Genomic DNA, 16,818 nt, shown 5'->3' with positions numbered 1-16,818 from the left:
CAACAGTGACTTTTCTATTGCCCATGGTGGGTTAAAATGTAAAAGACATGTTGAGGTGAGTTTAACAGGTGTCATTTGTTCATTAGCGTAGGTAACGTTATTTAAACTAGCTGGCTGGCTGCCAAGGAGCTACGCTATTGATGTCCTACTTGATGAGGCCAAACTCCCTGTAGACTTGCTTAAAGTTGTAATAGAATAAACATGATAATATAATATAAGTACATATTTTAATGTCACATTTTCTGCATAATACCCAACGGTTTACAGATTAGACAAAATCACTAAACAAGGTATTACATACACCCTTGGAGGTCGACGGGGGGGAGGAGGATATGGGGTTGCGGGGGGGCGGGGGTGCTACCTCCTTGAAATGGTGGTGAAATGAGTTTTTGCAGGGTGGGATGTCTGAAGTAGTACAAAAAGAAAATAAAAAGTCATAAATGTCCTTTCAGAGCTCTGATGACTACTTTTTGAAGGATTTTCCCTTCAAGGGCATTGATGTTTCCATACTAGGCTATAATGCAACCAGTCAGTATACTTTTCACATACATCTATAGACTTTTGTCAGAGTTTTAGACGTCATGATAAAACTTCTGGAGAAATAGAGGCGCTGCCATGCTTTCTTCGGAATTGCACTTGTGTGCTCAGCCCAGGACGGATCCTCTGAAGTGATAACACCGACTCTCCACTGAACCCTCTGAGCTCCTAGGTGAACAAGTTTTCCAGTGTTTCTGTGTATTACCAAATGAATAAATAGTGCTAAAGAAAGGTATCATCAGGTAGTGTTCATGGATATTTCAGATATCTGATGGTGGAGGGCAAGAAGGAACTCAGCAAGTCAGGCAGCATCTGTGGAGGGGGATCCTGGTCCAAAACATTGACTGTTTATTCCCCTCCATAAATGTTGCCTGGCCTGCTGAGTTCCTCCAGCATTTTGTGCATGTTACTCTGGATTTCCAGCATTGGCAGAATCTCTTCTGTCTCTGATCGACTTCTCACCTGTATCGTCACGTTGTACATTTCTCGGGCTGTACAGCGAAGCTTCTCATCCCCACAGCAGCCGGCACACCGCAGGAGAGGGACGCAGGAGGGTTTGAAGATGTACTCTGACTGACTCGGATACTCCCGTACGACATCCACCAGCACCTCAATGGTCCGGCAATAACTGCGGTTCCAGACCTCCTCAAACGGGACCACTACAACAGCAAAGTGACGGGCACCAGTCACTTACCTGGTATAGGGGAGTGGTTATTATGGGACAGTCCATAATAACCCATCCACATGAGTATCAGTAGTTGCTGTGCTAAGGTTTGAGCCTGTGATCAGGAGGAAATTTTCCCCCCTGAGTCTTGTAATTGCCCCTACGTTTATCTCCTTCCCTTTCCTACTTTTTGTCCCAAATTTCATCCTTATTCAAATAGGACAACACAGTCATAAGACATGGAAGCAGCAGGCCTTTGGCCCATCGAGTCAACACTGACCCCCACTTACACTAACTCTACACTCATCCCATTTTATTTAAAGGTTCAAAAGTTCAAAGATCAAAGTGCTTTTATTATTAAAGTACGTATAGCATATACAGCCTTGAGAGTCATCTTCTTGCAGGTAGCCACAAAACAGAAAAACACAATAGAACCGACAAAAAAACGCCACACAACAAAGACGTCAAACACAAAAGGAACAAATAGTGCAAACAACAAAAACATGAACACACAGGATATGAACTGCAGAGTCCCTGAAAGTAACTCCACAGTCACGGAGTTCAGTGCTGGAGCCCGATGGCTGAAGGCCTCAGCCACGGAGTGCATGGGAATTCTCTCCTCAATTCCCATTCTTTCATCCCAGATTCCACACACTAGGGGCAATTTTTGGTAGCCAGTTGAACTCCTGGCCTGCATGTCTGAGGAAAGTGGAGCCCAGTTACAGGGAGAACGTGCAAATTCTACACAAACTACATCTGAGGTCAGGAATAAACCCAGATCTCTGGGGCCAGCAGCACAGATTGCAATGTTTAAAATGAATGTCCAATTCCCATAAGAGAGCCTACAGGATATAGGTCAGGGTTAGCATGGCCACAAAATACATCCATCATTTCATTTGTTATGAGGAACGGGTTCCTGGCTGGTTCCCAATCATTCAGCTGTGGTCTGATTAACAGTGTGTTTCACAGACATTTTAAAATCTACATCTTAGCCTTTGTTTCTGCTAAATCAGCCTTTTCCAATGCAAGTCTCCATAACCCAATTCTGTAAGGATCCAGTCACCCAAAACCCCACTGTCCTTTCTCCTCTCAGCCCCGTTCTTACCTATTGTCTCCCACCTCCATTTTAAGACAACCATCCTTTTGGTTTAAATTCCTCCCAGTCACTTCCCCAGACCTACAACCAAATAGTTCTACCCCCCTCCACCCCCAATTAGTCCTTATTTCCCCATAGACAAAGTGGCTTCCAGTTCCTGAGAATTCCCTTTCACGCAGCTAAGGTTGAATAGCTTTGAACTTTACTCCCTGGAGCATGAGGGGAGATTTGGTAGAGGGACACAGAGTTATGAGGGGTATAGATAGGGCAGGGGTTCTTTTTTATGCTTTGGATCAATACCATTAAGCAAGGGATCCATGAACCCCCCCATCCCTCCCCACTGATCTTCCTCCTGGCACTTATCCGTGTAAGCGGAACAAGTGCCACACATGCCCTTACACTTCCTCCCTTACCACCATTCAGGGCCCCAAACAGTCCTTCCAGGTGAGGCAACACTTCACCCGTGAGTCGACTGGGGTGATATACTGCGTCCGGTGCTCCCGATGTGGCCTTTTATATATTGGTGAGACCCGACGCAGGCTGGGAGACCGCTTTGCTGAACATCTACGCTCTGTCCGCCAGAGAAAGCAGGATCTCCCAGTGGCCACACATTTTAATTCCACATCCCATTCCCATTCTGACATGTCTATCCACGGCCTCCTCTACTGTAAAGATGAAGCCACACTCAGGTTGGAGGAACAACACCTTATATTCCATCTGGGTAGCCTCCAACCTGATGGCATGAACATCGACTTCTCTAACTTCCGCTAAGGCCCCACCTCCCCCTCGTACCCCATCTGTTACTTATTTTTATGCACACATTCTTTCTCTCACTCTCCTTTTTCTCCCTCTGTCCCTCTGAATATACCTCTTGCCCATCCTCTGGGTTCCCCCCCCACTTGTCTTTCTTTCCGGACCTCCTGTCCCATGATCCTCTCGTATCCCCTTTTGCCTATCACCTGTCCAGCTCTTGGCTCCATCCCTCCCCCTCCTGTCTTCTCCTATCATTTTGGATCTCCCCCTCCCCCTCCAACTTTCAAATCCTTTACTCACTCTTCCTTCAGTTAGTCCTGACGAAGGGTCTCGGCCTGAAACGTCGACTGCACCTCTTCCTACAGATGCTGCCTGGCCTGCTGCGTTCACCAGCAACTTTGATGTGTGTTGCTTGAATTTCCAGCATCTGCAGAATTCCTGTTGTTGTACACACTAAATGCTGGTGGATCTCAGCAGGTCCGGCAGCAAAGCCCCTTTGGACGATTGGTTGTATCTAATTCCCTCCACTGCTCCCGTAATGTCCCACTACATGGACGAGTGCCATCTTGTTGGAATTGGGAATTTGAAAAAAGAAACCCAAGTTTCTCCAACTAAGCAAAATAAACCAATTGACACAAGGCAGATTTGAAAAGCACCAATGGGCCTAGTGTTGGAAATCGGGGCGGGGGCGGGCAGAAGGTAACCCTGCTTTGGGTGAGATGGGGACCACAGATTTCCTGATTGATGTGAAGCAACATGCCAATCAAATAGCAAAGGGAAGAGTGAAGAGTCCACGGTTGACATATAGTACGCATCCTTGGCGATTGGAAAGTGCCTTCAGCTACTCTGGGCAGGGAGGTGAGATCATGAATTCTGCCAGGATTCATCGTGCCCCACCCTCCTCATTCCTCAGCACCACCCCCAGCCCCTCCTCACTGGCCCTCTCAGCCATTGCTCTATTTTCATCACACAATTGCAAGAGTTAGTGCCTTCTGCTGTCCAAGTGGACTGCTCTCTGTGCCCCTCCGACCTCCTTTAAAACATTTGCGTAAAGCCTCCCTCTTTGACTATGATTTCCTAATGGCTGCCTTGCCAGTTCAGAGTCAATCTCCATCTGATTAAAATCCTGACAATGTTTTCTGTACCAATCAGCTTGTACATAGGCTGAGTCTCATCCCGCTCTAACGTCTCATTGTTCCTCTTCCCCACTCCACCTCCCTGTCCCCCCTCTCACCCATCCCATTCCACCATCAAGACTAGTCACCTCTTTCCTCCACCTCCCTCACCTACCCTTCCTTGTTTCTTTGGTCGCTGGGTCAGTCATTGTTTGTGAGTGATAGAGGGAGAGGGAGAGAAAGGGAGCTTGTGAGAGTGCAAGGCAGAGAGAGAGAGAGAGAGAGAGAGAGAGAGAGAAAGACCATGCAAAAGGGAGCATGTGAGAGAGTGGGTTAGAGTGCAAGAGAGGGTGCGGGAGAGTGTGTACGGGAGAGTACAACAGTGCAAGAGAAAGTGTGAGGGAGTGCATGTGAAAGGGTGAGAGTGTAAGAGTTTGAGAGAGATAGAATGTAAGACAGTATCAGAGAATGTGTGTGAGAGAGAGGGTAGGTGTGAAAGAGAGAATGTGAGTGCAAGTGTGAGAGAGAAGTAGGAGAGAGTGTGAGGAAATGTGTGAGAGAGTGTGTGACTGCATATGGAGGCGGGATTGGAGAGGCACAGCTTGTGGACAGTGGTGGCAGCTCTGGGCTTCTTCCAGTCATGTTACTCTTCCCTGGAATTAACGCTGAGTGCTGTGAGTAACAGGAAGGCCACTGCTTACCTCCCGGAGCCTGGCTGGATAGCTGGAAGAAAGAAGAGAAAGGTAATTTAGTGTTTTTTATTCAAAGTAAGAAAATGCCCTCTGCCTCCTCAGCCTCTCTGACAGGGCTAAAAATGCAGATTCACACTATGTATCTTGGTAACAGGAGGGGAAGATGAACCCTCTTTGCCAAACTGCGTTCCTCCTCAGGAAGACCACAGACCATTCAGCCCGTCAGGTCTGCTCTGCCATTTCCTCATGGCTGATTTATTATCCCTGTCAACTTCATTCTCCTGTCTTCTCCCTTTGATATCCTTCCTAATCAAGAACCTATCAACCTCCACTTTAAATATACCTAATGATTTGGCCTCCACAATCGTATATGTCAATAAATTCCACAGATTCTCCACCCTCTGCCTAAACAAATTCTTCCTCATTTCTGTTCTAAAGGGATGTCCTTCTATTCTGAGGCTGTGCCCTCTGGTTCTAGACTACCCCACAACAGGAAACAATTTCTCCACATCCACTCTATCTAGGCCTTTCATTATTCAATAGGTTTCAATGAAATTCCCCCCTCCCTCAACTTTCTTCTACAGGTCCAGAGCTATCAAATGCTGCTTGTACATTAACCCTTTCATTCCCGGGAACCATCACACACTGCACAGGGCACTTGGTCAGGAATTTACTCCTGACCCTTCACTCTCTCTTTAAATAAGCATTTGGGCCAAGTCTCCTTATGTGTTTGGTGTCATATTAATAGACCAATCTTCTCCGTGTATCGTCACCTTGTCGCGGTAGAGAAGCTTGTGTGGTCCTGTGATCCCGGGAGCGATGCCGTCTGGAGCTATGCTCCTGGTAGGGTCACCCATGGCGGTAAGGTCGAAGGTGAGGTCTCTGACAAAGAACAATCCAACCAAGACCTCAACGGTGGAACAGGCAGATGAAGTTACTTCGGACTCAACGGCTGTGAAGGCGGATGAAGGCTGCAACAAATCCATCAGCTCCAATTGTCGTCGTTTCCATGCCGTTGGAATCATTTGGTTGATTTGTGAAGTATCGTGTGCTTCTTGGAGTGCAATGTCAAGTACATATTAAACAAATACACGCACAGGCGTCTTCGCTCTGTACGGAACGAAGACCATCATTTTCGACCTTGAGGGATAGCCACCACGACGATGAATAGATTAATGAATTGGCTTGGGGAATTATGCTTTTAGTTAAAGACATTCACTGATAAAATCAGATTTTTGTTGCCCATTGCTGGGAGATGTCAGCGGGCAGTTCAGTGCAAACACATCAGAGATCAGGTTTCCTCCTCAAAATGCATTAGTCAACCAAATGGACTTTAATATTAGTACAGTACTTCCACAACTTCTGGCACCAGATCACAGTTCAATTACCAACATTAATTCTACGGCAGTTGTGGGATTTACACTACTTACTCTGAATCATTTGTCCTAGTTCCTAGATTATCAGTCTTGTAACATAACCAAGTCAATGCACAGCTTACTAGTTAAGGAAGCGACAAAGAAATAAAAACTGCTCTTGTCAAAAAATGCATTGTCTGAAGCTATTTCTATTAACTGATCACACACAAAATGCTGGAGGAACTCACCAGGCCAAGCAGCATCAATGGAAAAAGGTACAGTCGATGTTTTGGTCCTACCGAAGGGTTCTGGCTTGAAACGCTGACTGTAATTTTTTCCATAGATGCTGCCTAGCCGACTGAGTTCCTCCAGCATTTTGTGTGCGTTGCTTGGATTTCCAGCATCTGCAGATTTTCTCTTGTTTGTTAATTAACTGATTAATTTTTTTGACCAAATATATACTCAGTGATCACTTTATTAGGTACAGCAGGCATCAACTTCAAGGTTCAACATGCTGTGCATTCAGAGATGCTCTTCTGCACACCGCTGTTGAAACGTGGTTATTCGAGTTCCTTTTAAACGCAAACAACAGGAATTCTGCAGATGCTGGAAATTCAAGCAACACACATCAAAGTTGCTGGTGAACGCAGCAGGCCAGGCAGCATCTGTAGGACGAGGTGCAGTCGATGTTTCAGGTCTAGTCCTGACGAAGGGTCTCGGCCTGAAACGTCAACTGCACCTCTTCCTACAGATGCTGCCTGGCCTGCTGCGTTCACCAGCAACTTTGATGTGTGTTATTTGAGTTCCTGTCAGCTTGAACCAATCTGGTCATTCTCCCCTGCCCTCTCTCATTAACAAGGCATTTTCACCCACAGTTACTTTTGCCTTCCTGTCAGCTTGAGTCAGTCGGGCCATTCTCTGACCTCTCCCATTAATGAAGTGTTTTCACCCACAGAACTGCCGCTCGCTGGAGGGTTTCTTGTTGTTTGCACCAGTCTCTGTAAACTCTAGAGGCTGTTGTACACAAAAATCCCATGAGATCAGCAGATTGAGATACTCAGACCACCTCATCTGGCAGTAACAATCATTCCAAGGTCAAAGTCACATTTCTTCCTCATTCTGATGTTAGTCTGAGCAACAGCAGAAACTCTTGACCATGCTTGCATACTTTTATGCTTTGAGTTGCTGCCACATAATTGGCTGATTAGATATTTGCAGTAACTAGCTGGTGTACAGGTGGACCTGATAAAGTTATCGTTGAGTATTAATGTCAGTGCCTGGGAACTACAGTCTGAAGTGGCTCTATATAAATAGATGTTGCTGAAATTGTTTTCCCAACCTGACTGGTTGGTGGATGGATTCTTGTCTCTCCCTCCTGCCCATCAGTTTTTAAGTTAAGAGATGAAGTATAGGGAACATGACGGTAATATGCAAGATCCTTCAGTGTGTGAAATGTCTATACCTCCTTCCTCCACATAAGAAAAGGACATTCAGCCCATTGAGCCTGTGCTGGCTCTCAGAAAAATCCCACCAATGCCATTCCCTCACTCATTTCTGTGTGAGCAATAGCCATACACCATGTACTGTAATAGGAAAGAGCTGATTTTGTACAAGGGATCAACCACATTCTGGTTAAACTGGAGTCTGTATGAGCACTTTAACTTGAAGGGTGATGAACACAAGAGATTTTGCAGATGCTGAAAACCCAAAGCAACACACACACACAAAATGCTGGAGGAAGTCAGCAATTTAGGCAGCATCTATGGAGGGGAATTAACAGTGGACACAAACAACAGAATCTAGAGATTCAGGCCAAGACCTTTAATGAGGACTGGAAAGGAAGGGGGAAGATGCCAGAATAAAAAGCTAGGGAGGGGGAGAGGAGAAGGAGGACGATCTAGAAGGCGATAGCTGAAGCCAGGTGGACAGGAAGGGTAAAGGGCTGGAGAAGGAGAAATCTGATAGGAGAGGAGAGTGGACCATGGGAGAAAGGGAAGAAGGAGGGGCAGCAGCAGTGGGAGGTGATCAGCAGGTGAAGAGAAGAGATGAGAATCCAAGTGGGGAATGAAAGAAGAGGGAAGGGAAGAAACAAGAAAAAGAGAAAAAAATAACAGAAAGAAAAATCAATGAAGCCACCGAGATGGAATATGAGGTCTTGGTCTTCTGCCATGAGAGTGGCTTCATTGTGGCAGAAGAGGAGGCCACAGACCAATGTGCTGGACAGGAAAGAGAATAGGAATTAAAGTGGGTGGCCAGTGAGAAATCTCCCTTTTGTGGATGGAGCAGAGGTGTTCGACAAAGCATTCCCAAATGATTGATGATGGACGTCAGTGTTGGACACCATTTGTTTTAATTTGAACTGTCTCCTTTTGAATAGATTTAAAGAAAAAAAGATAGACAGCACTCACACACCAGTTTTTACATGCTTGTATGTGTCGGGTGGGAAAGGGGCCTGTTTTGTTCTGTTAGATGTGCTGCCATTGTTTCCTATGTTGTTCTACTGAACATTATGGGCATGCTATGTTGGTGCTGGAATATGTGGCAATGCTTGCTTACTGTCCCCCTCTATACATCCTTGGGTGTATTGGTCGTTAACACAAACGATACATTTCACTGTATTTTTCAATGTGCATGTGTTAAATAAATCTGAATCTGATTTGTTCTCTCTGCAGCGGAGGAAGTTAAAGGACATTGTAAAATTATGAGGGGCAACGATGGGATAGGCTACAGAAAACCTGTCCCATTATCAGAGGTAGGTAAAGCTAGAGGACGTATGGTAGATTTAGGGTAAGGAGGAAGAGATTTAGAGGGGATATGAGGGGAACCTTCTTCACTCAGAAAGTGGGGTGTACCTGGAACTCACTGCCAGAAAGAGTGCTGGAAACAGGCTCACTGACAGCATAGTTACCGTCAAGATGAGCGCTTGAATTGCCCAGGTATGCAAGGTTGTAAGCCAAGTGCTAGAGATGAGGTTAATAGGAATGGCATGGAATTAGTGGGCTGAATGTCCTGTTTTAGACCATAAGACATAGGAGTAGAATTAGGCCATTTGGCCCATTAAGTCTGCTCCAAAAGTTTTGGTGCTGTTCGACTCTGTGATCTAACCTATTGTCTCTCACATGCCCATCAACACCTGTCCTGATTTTTCTTCACTGCAAGCAATTTACGGTAACCGATTACCAACCAGTGCATGTCAGGGGGAAACCAGAGCACCCTGGGGAAACCACGGGGTCACATGCAGACTCCACACTGATAGTGCCAGAGGCCAGGCTGTGTCAATGCAGCTGTGAAGTAGCAGGACTGTTAGCAGCTCCCCTTTTAGAATCATACAGCATGGAAACAGGCCCTTCAGCCCAACCTTTCAATGCCAGCTGCTGTCTAAACCTTGTAATTGTACCCACTTCTCCCACTTTCTCTGGCACCTCATTCCCTTCATGTGACAAACTTGCTCCTCAAGTCTTGGCTCTCTCATTTTAAATCTATACCCTCCAGCTTTGGATTTCCCTACCTTGGGAAAAAGACTACGACCATCCACCATAACATCTATAACCCTTCTTATTTTATACACCTGGAAGTCACCCCTCAGCTTCTTTAACTCCAGGGAAAACAGTCTTAGCCCATCCAATCTCTCACCATAACTGTCCTAGTAAAGCTTTGCAAATTTTTTCTGCTCTCTCTCTACCCTAATCACATCCTTCTGTAGCTGGATGACCAGAACTGCACATGAAATTCCAGGTGCAGTCTCACCAACAGCTGTAACATGCTGTCCCAACTCTTGTACCAACGATGAAGGTCACTGTGAAGCATGCCTTTTTCACCACCCTGTGTCACGACTGTCAGGGACTTTGTATTCCTAGGCCACTGTTCTACAACACTCCCCTGTGTTCTGTCATTCACTGAGTACATCCTGCCCTGATTTAATGTCCCATTTGTATCACTTGTCACTTGTCAGAGTTAAATCCCATCTGACATTTCTTTACCCACTTCCCCAGAAGGCCTATCCTGTCATAAGCTTCTTCACTGTGCACAACTGTTGGTGTTGTCTACAAATCATGTCCACCTACATTCCCATCCAGGTCAATAATATATAAACAACAGAAGACTCAGCTCTGAACCACTGGTCACAGATCTCCGATCTGGAAAATACCTTCCCGCTACCGCCCTCTGACTCCTTCCATCAAACCAATTTTGCAACCTTCGGTTGCCTTGGATTCCATGTGATCTCATCTTCTGGACAAACCTACCACACAGGACCTTGTCAACAGTCTTGGTAACGTCCACGTGGATAATATCGACAGCCCTTCTATCATCAGTCCTCTTGGTTATCTCTTCAAAATAACTCATCTCTTGTGGGATTCTTGAAAAATCCAGAGCTAGGGGTCACTGTTTAAATTAAGGGATCACCCATTTAAGACAGAAATGAGGTAAAAAAATTTTTTTGATCTTAAGATGTTCTGAGTTCTTGAAACTATCTCTGCTGAAGCAGTTTTAAAATGTTTTTAAGACAGAGATAGATAAATCTTCGACAAACAAGGGATGTAAGGTTACAGGGTTGTGAAGTGGATGTTATAGTCAGAACAGCAATGATCTTGAGGAGCCCAGTGGCACAATGGGTAAAGCCACTGCCTCACAGGACCAGAGATCCGGGTTCAATCCTCACCTGTGGAGTTTGCGTGGGTTTCCCCACATAGTCGGGTTTCTTCCCACATCCCAGACAAGCGAGTTGGTGGGTTAACTCTCTGCTATAAGTTGTCCCTAGTGTATAGGTGAGGGGTAGAATTGGTTACATGGAAAACTAGTATGGTGGTGAGATTGGTCAGCAGAACACAGACTCGATGGACCAAATGGCTGAGGAAGCATATATTTAATATGGATTATAATATAATAAATATAACATCATATGACAATATGGATTTCATTGAATGGTAGAACAGGCTTGAAAGGTTGAATGGCCTACTCCTGCTCCTTTTTAGCCAATCAGATTGTGTTGGGAGAGCTTGTAGATGCAGAGACGTTAGTGGGCTGCGTACAGGGGGCTGTTGGCATACACACCTCCCTAGGAGGCAGTGATCAGAGTACAATTCAGTTCAACTTGAAATTCGATTAGGAGAAAGTGAAGTCTGACATAGCAGTATTTCAGTGGTGTAAAGGAAATTACAATGGTATGAGAGAGGAGTTGGCCAAAGTAAATTGGAAGGAGCTGCTGGCAGGGATGACAGCAAAGCAGCATTAGAAAAATGAGGAAGGTGCAGGATAGATGTATTCCAAAAATGAAGAAATACTCAAATGGCAAAATAGTATAACCGTGGCTGACAAGGGAAGTCAAAGCTCATGTAAAAGCAAAAGAGAGGGCATACAACAAAGCAAAAATTAGTTGGAAGACAGAAGATTGGGGAGCTTTTAAAAACCTACAGAGTGCAACTAAAAAAAAAAATCATTAGAAGGGAAAAGATGAAATATGAAAGTGGGCTAGCAAACAATATCACAGTGGATAGTAAAAGCTTTTTCAAGTATGTAAGAAATAAAAGAGAGATGAGAATAGAGATAGGACTGCCAGAAAATGAGGCTGGAGAAATAATAACGGGGGACAAGGAGATGGCAGATGAAATAAATGTATCAGTCTTTACTGTGGAAGACGCTAGCAGATGTGTCACATGTTGAAGGGTGTGAGGGAAGAGAAGTGAATGCAGTTACTATTACAAGGGAAAAGGTGATCAAAAAGCTGAAAGACCTAAGGGTACATAAGTCACCCAGACCAGATGAACTGCACCCTAGGGTTCTGAAAGAGGTAGCAGAGGAGATTGTGGAGGCATTGGCAATGATCTTTCAAAAATCATTGGACTCTGGCATAGTGCCAGAAGACTGGAAATTACAAATGTTACTCCAAGAAAAGAGGAAGGCAGCAGAAAGGAAATTATAGACCAATTAGCCTGACCTCAGTGGTTGGGAAGATGTTGAAGCCAATTGATAAGGATGAGGTTATGTAGTACTTGATGACACAGGACAAGATAAAACAAAGTCAGCATGATTTGCTTTCGGGAAAATCTTGCCCAATGAACCTGTTGGAATTCCTTGAGGAGATTACAAGTAGGATGGATAAAGGGGATGCAGTGGATGTTGTATATTTGGACTCTCAGAAGGCCTTCAATAAGGTGCCACACATGAGGTTGCTTACCATGTTAAGAGCCCGTGGTACTACAGGAAAATTACTAACATGGTTAGAGCACTGGCTGATAGGTAGGAGGCAGTGAGTGGGAATAAAAGGATCCTTTCCTGGTTGGCTGTCAGTGACTGGTGGTATTCTGCAGGGGTCGATGTTGGGACCACCTCTTTTTATGCTGTATATCAATGATTTAGATGATGAAATAGATGGCTTTGTTGCCAGGTTTGTAGATGATACAAAGGTTGGTGGAAGGGCAGGTAGTGTTGAGGAAACAGGTAGGCTGCAGAAGGACTTAGACAGATTAGGAGAATGGGCAAGAGAGTAGCAAATGAAATACAATGTTGGAAAATGCAAGGCCATGCACTTTGGAAGAAGAAATATGTGTGTAGACTCTTTTAGATAGGGAGAAAATACAAAAATCTGAGATGCAAAGGGACTTGGAAGTCCTTATGCAGATCATTCTAAAGGTTAACTTGCAGGTGGAGTTGGTGGTGGGGAAGGCAAATGCAATGTTAGCATTCATATCAAGAGGTCTAGAATACAAAAGCAAGAATGTGATGCTGAGGCTTTATAAGGCAGTGGTGAGTATTATGAACAGTTTTGGGCTCCTTATTTAAGAAAAGATGTGCTGGCATTGGAGAGGGTTCAGGAGAGGTTCACAAGGATGATTCTGGGAATGAAAGGGTTATCATACGAGGAACGTTTAATGGCTCTGGGTCTGTACTTGCTGGAATTCAGAAGGATGAGGGGAGATCTCATCGAAACCTTTTGAATGTTGAAAGGCCTAGACAGAATCAATGTGAAAAGGATGTTTCCCATGGTGGGGGAGTCTAGGACAAGAGGGCACAGCCTCGGGATATACAGGCATCCGTTCAAGACAGAGATGTGGAGAAATTTCTTTGGTCAGAGGATGGTGAATTTGTGGAATTTATTACCACAGGCAGCTGTGGAGGTCAGGTTGTTGGGTATATTTAAGGCAAAGATTGATAAGTTCTTGATTGGACACAGCATCAAAGGTTACAGGGAGAAGTCTAAGGAGGGGAGAAAAGGATCAGCCATGGTGGAATGGCAGAGCAGACTCGATAGGCCAAATAACGTAATTCTGCTGCTATGTCTTATGGTCTTACATGCGCAGGATATCATTGACTATAACCCAATCCCCGAGAAACTTCCTAGATTAATGAGGAGATAACAGGCTGTTGATCCATTATCCAAGAAAGGGAGTAGGGATAGCCCAGGAAATTATAGACCAATGAGTCTTACTTCGTGATTAGTAAGTTGATGGAGAAGATCCTGAGAGGCAGGATTTATGAACATTTGGAGAGGCATATTATGGTTAGGAATAGTCAGCATGGCTTTGTGAAAGGCAGGTCATGCGTTACGAGCCTGATTGAATTTTTTGAGGATGTGGCTAAATTGATAAAGGTAGAGCAGTAGACGTCGTGTATATGGATTTCAGCAAGGCATTTGACAAGGTATCCCATGCAAAGCTTATTGAGAAAGTAAGGATGCATGGGATCCGAGGGGAAATTGCTTTGTGGATCCAGAACTGGCTTGCCCACAGAAAGCAAAGAGTAGTTGTAGACAGGTCATATTCTGCATGGAGGTCAGTGACCAGTGGTGTGCCTCAGAGATCTGTCCTGGGACCCCTACTCTTTGTGACTTTTATAAATGACCTGGATGAGGAAGTAGAGGGATGGGTTAGTAAATTTGCTGATAACACAAAGGTTGGAGGTGTTGTGGATAGTGTGGAGGGCTGTCAGAGGTAACAGCAGGACATTGATAGGATGCAGAACTGGGCTGAGAAGTGACAGATGGAGTTCAACCCAGGTAAGTGTGAGGTGGTTCATTTTGGTAGGTCAAATATGATGACAGAATATAGTATTAATGGTAAGACTTCTGGCAGTGTGGAGGATCAGAGGGATCTTGGGGTCAGAGCCCACAGGACACTCAAGGCTGCTGCGCAGGTTGATTTTCCAGTATTTTTATAACTAATAACCGCAATGAAATGAGGGCCATTAGGTTAATTGGCCACTGTAAATTGGTTCTAGTGTGTTGGTGATTGCTTGGATCTGAAGGGAGTTATAGAGTAATTCAGCAGGGAAGCAGGCCCTTCAGCCCTACTCATCCATACTAACCCAGATGCCCATCCAAACTAGTCTCAAAAACCTGCATTTTGCCCTTATTCCTATAAACTTTTCCTGTCTGTGTGAATGTCATTATTGTACCTGGCTCAACTGTTATCTAACACTTATTTTTATACTCTTCCTACACAAATTCCATTTTATTCCCTGAAAATTCCCATCAACTCTCCATAGATGATCAGAGTAGATGGGAGTATTAAGGGAACAAACTGAGATTTGGGTAGGAATAGTGTAAAATTAGGCAGGGTGGGCCAAAATGCCTCCCCCCCCAGTATGTAAATACTCTTAAGTGTTCGAAGTTAATTACAAGTGAATTTTAACATCAGTTTTTGAATTTTCTCCCAGTTGTTGATTGCAGATGTAACAAATACAAGTGAATTTTAACAGCAGCTTTTGAATTTTCTCCCAGTTGTTGATTGCAGATGATTTGTCCTCCAGTGCCATCCTGGGGAATTGGAATTCTACACTGACCTGAAGTGATTCCCCAAGACTGCTTATCAGTTTACAATCCCAAACTGTTTTTCACATCCATTCCAAAAGCAACTCCTAGCTACAGCAGCAAATTCACATCTCGGGAACAAATGCATCCACATCAGCAGACCCTCGCTGGAGGGGTGGGGGGGGGGGAGGTGGGAGGGAAGGAAAGGAAAGCACCCTGGGGGCCTTGGGACAACAGCCTCATCAGACTCTGAGCTAAAATGGGGTTAAAGTTCACGCTTTCCAACATTCCCAGTGGAGCACTGGATCAGTTAAATTCCTTGCTGCATTTAATTGTTTCTGTGGTAGAGTTTGTAAGATTTGCAACACAGAAACTTCTCCAAATAAAAAGGACGCAATGTTCTTGGCAAGGAAATGCAGAGAGGGCAAGGCAAGTTTTCTGCTAATGTCTGATCCAGATCTTCACTGTGGAACAGTGCAGCTTATTTATTTAACTGGTTAGAGATACAGTGTGGAGTCAGCCCTTCCAGCCCAGCCCAGCAACCCCAACAACCGCCGATTAACCCTAATCTAACCACAGCACAATTTACAACGACCAATTAACCTACTAGCTGGTACGCCTTTGAAGTGTGGGAACACCCAGGGAAAACCCACGCATTCCATGGGGATGACGTTCAGACTCCTTACAGAGGACGTTGGAATTGAACTCCAAACTCCCACACCCCAAGCTGGAATAGTGTCACGCTGACCGCTACGCTACTGTAACTTATGGGAGGAAGAAGAAGAAGGGGACGGGGAGTGTTGGCAGATGTTACCCCAGTTAATACCCTACAACCAGCATAGATAACTTCACTCCCCTCAGCTCTGAACTGACTCCACAACCAACAGACTCATGTTCAAGGACTATACAATTCATGTTCTCAGAATTATTTATCACTTTGTTTGTTCATTTATTTATTTATGCAGTTTGTCTTCTTTTGCACGATGGTTATTTGTCAGTCTTTGATTATGTATAGCTTTTAATAAATTCTATTGTATTTCCCAATATCCCCTGTAAATGTCCGAAAGAAAATGAATTTCAGGGTAGTATATGGTGACATATATGTACCTTGATAATGATTTTTGAGGGCTCCAAGGGGCGAAGTGGGTGTGGAGTTGAGGTTCCAAGGGCTGTGGAATGGAGGAGAGGCAAGCGTAAGGAGGCAAAGAGGGTGCAAGATGGGGAGCCAGTGATAAGTGGATAGATAGTTAGCTACAGTGGGGAGGAGTATGTCTGGGGAAGAGTGCTACAGTGGAGAGGCATTGGACCCAAAACTGTGCCGGAAAGAAGGAAGCAATGGTGCAGGAGCAGCAGTGAAGTTGGGGGGGTGGGGGGGAGGCTTCAAATAATTATGGAATAGGTTAAAAGATGGGCTGAAGGGTCTGTACTGTTCTATATTGTATATGTTCTGAAACCAGAGGACTGCACAAACCAGTAACAATGTAGCTGCAAGCATATTCTGGCGTGGACAAATCGGGCAAGGGTGGGAACTGGCGATAGAGTTGAAGCACTGTCATATCTGGCACTGGCACTTTGTATAGAAGCATTAATAATAACATCCCCATCTGGGCAGGGACAGTAGCTGAGGGAGCATTGGTCCACAGAAGCCAATCACAAGGAATCTCACTTCCTCCACCAGCTATTTTTGACTGCTTGCAGCTTTCAGCTTAACCCTGCTGCTGATGCAATATCTCCAGTCATTGCTGGAGTTTGATAAACCACCTGAACTACACACTCTCCTAACCACAGATAGAGCAACCCAGGTATTTCCTGGAGGCGGGGTGGGGTGGGGGTGCGGGTCACAGAGACTGACCGTGATCC

The 16,818-nt window shown here is 44.9% G+C and overlaps 1 protein-coding gene across 3 annotated transcripts in view; it reads right to left on the bottom strand.

Moving 5' to 3' along the window:
- fosb (FBJ murine osteosarcoma viral oncogene homolog B) overlaps positions 1-16,818 on the bottom strand; it is a 138,471-nt gene that overhangs the window by 38,579 nt on the left and 83,074 nt on the right. For all 3 annotated transcript variants that reach the window (XM_072270293.1, XM_072270291.1, XM_072270292.1), the window contains 2 exons: positions 4,867-4,888; positions 1,000-1,196 (listed from right to left, as the gene is read on the bottom strand). In XM_072270293.1, the coding sequence (XP_072126394.1) occupies positions 1,000-1,196; positions 4,867-4,888 (219 nt within the window). The remainder of the gene's footprint in view (positions 1-999; positions 1,197-4,866; positions 4,889-16,818) is intronic.

The sequence above is a fragment of the Mobula birostris genome, chromosome 10, assembly GCF_030028105.1.
Source record: "Mobula birostris isolate sMobBir1 chromosome 10, sMobBir1.hap1, whole genome shotgun sequence".
Classification (NCBI taxonomy): Eukaryota; Metazoa; Chordata; class Chondrichthyes; order Myliobatiformes; family Myliobatidae; genus Mobula; species Mobula birostris.
Note: the sequence above shows the minus strand (reverse complement) of the source record. Positions and strands in the feature narration are given on the sequence as shown.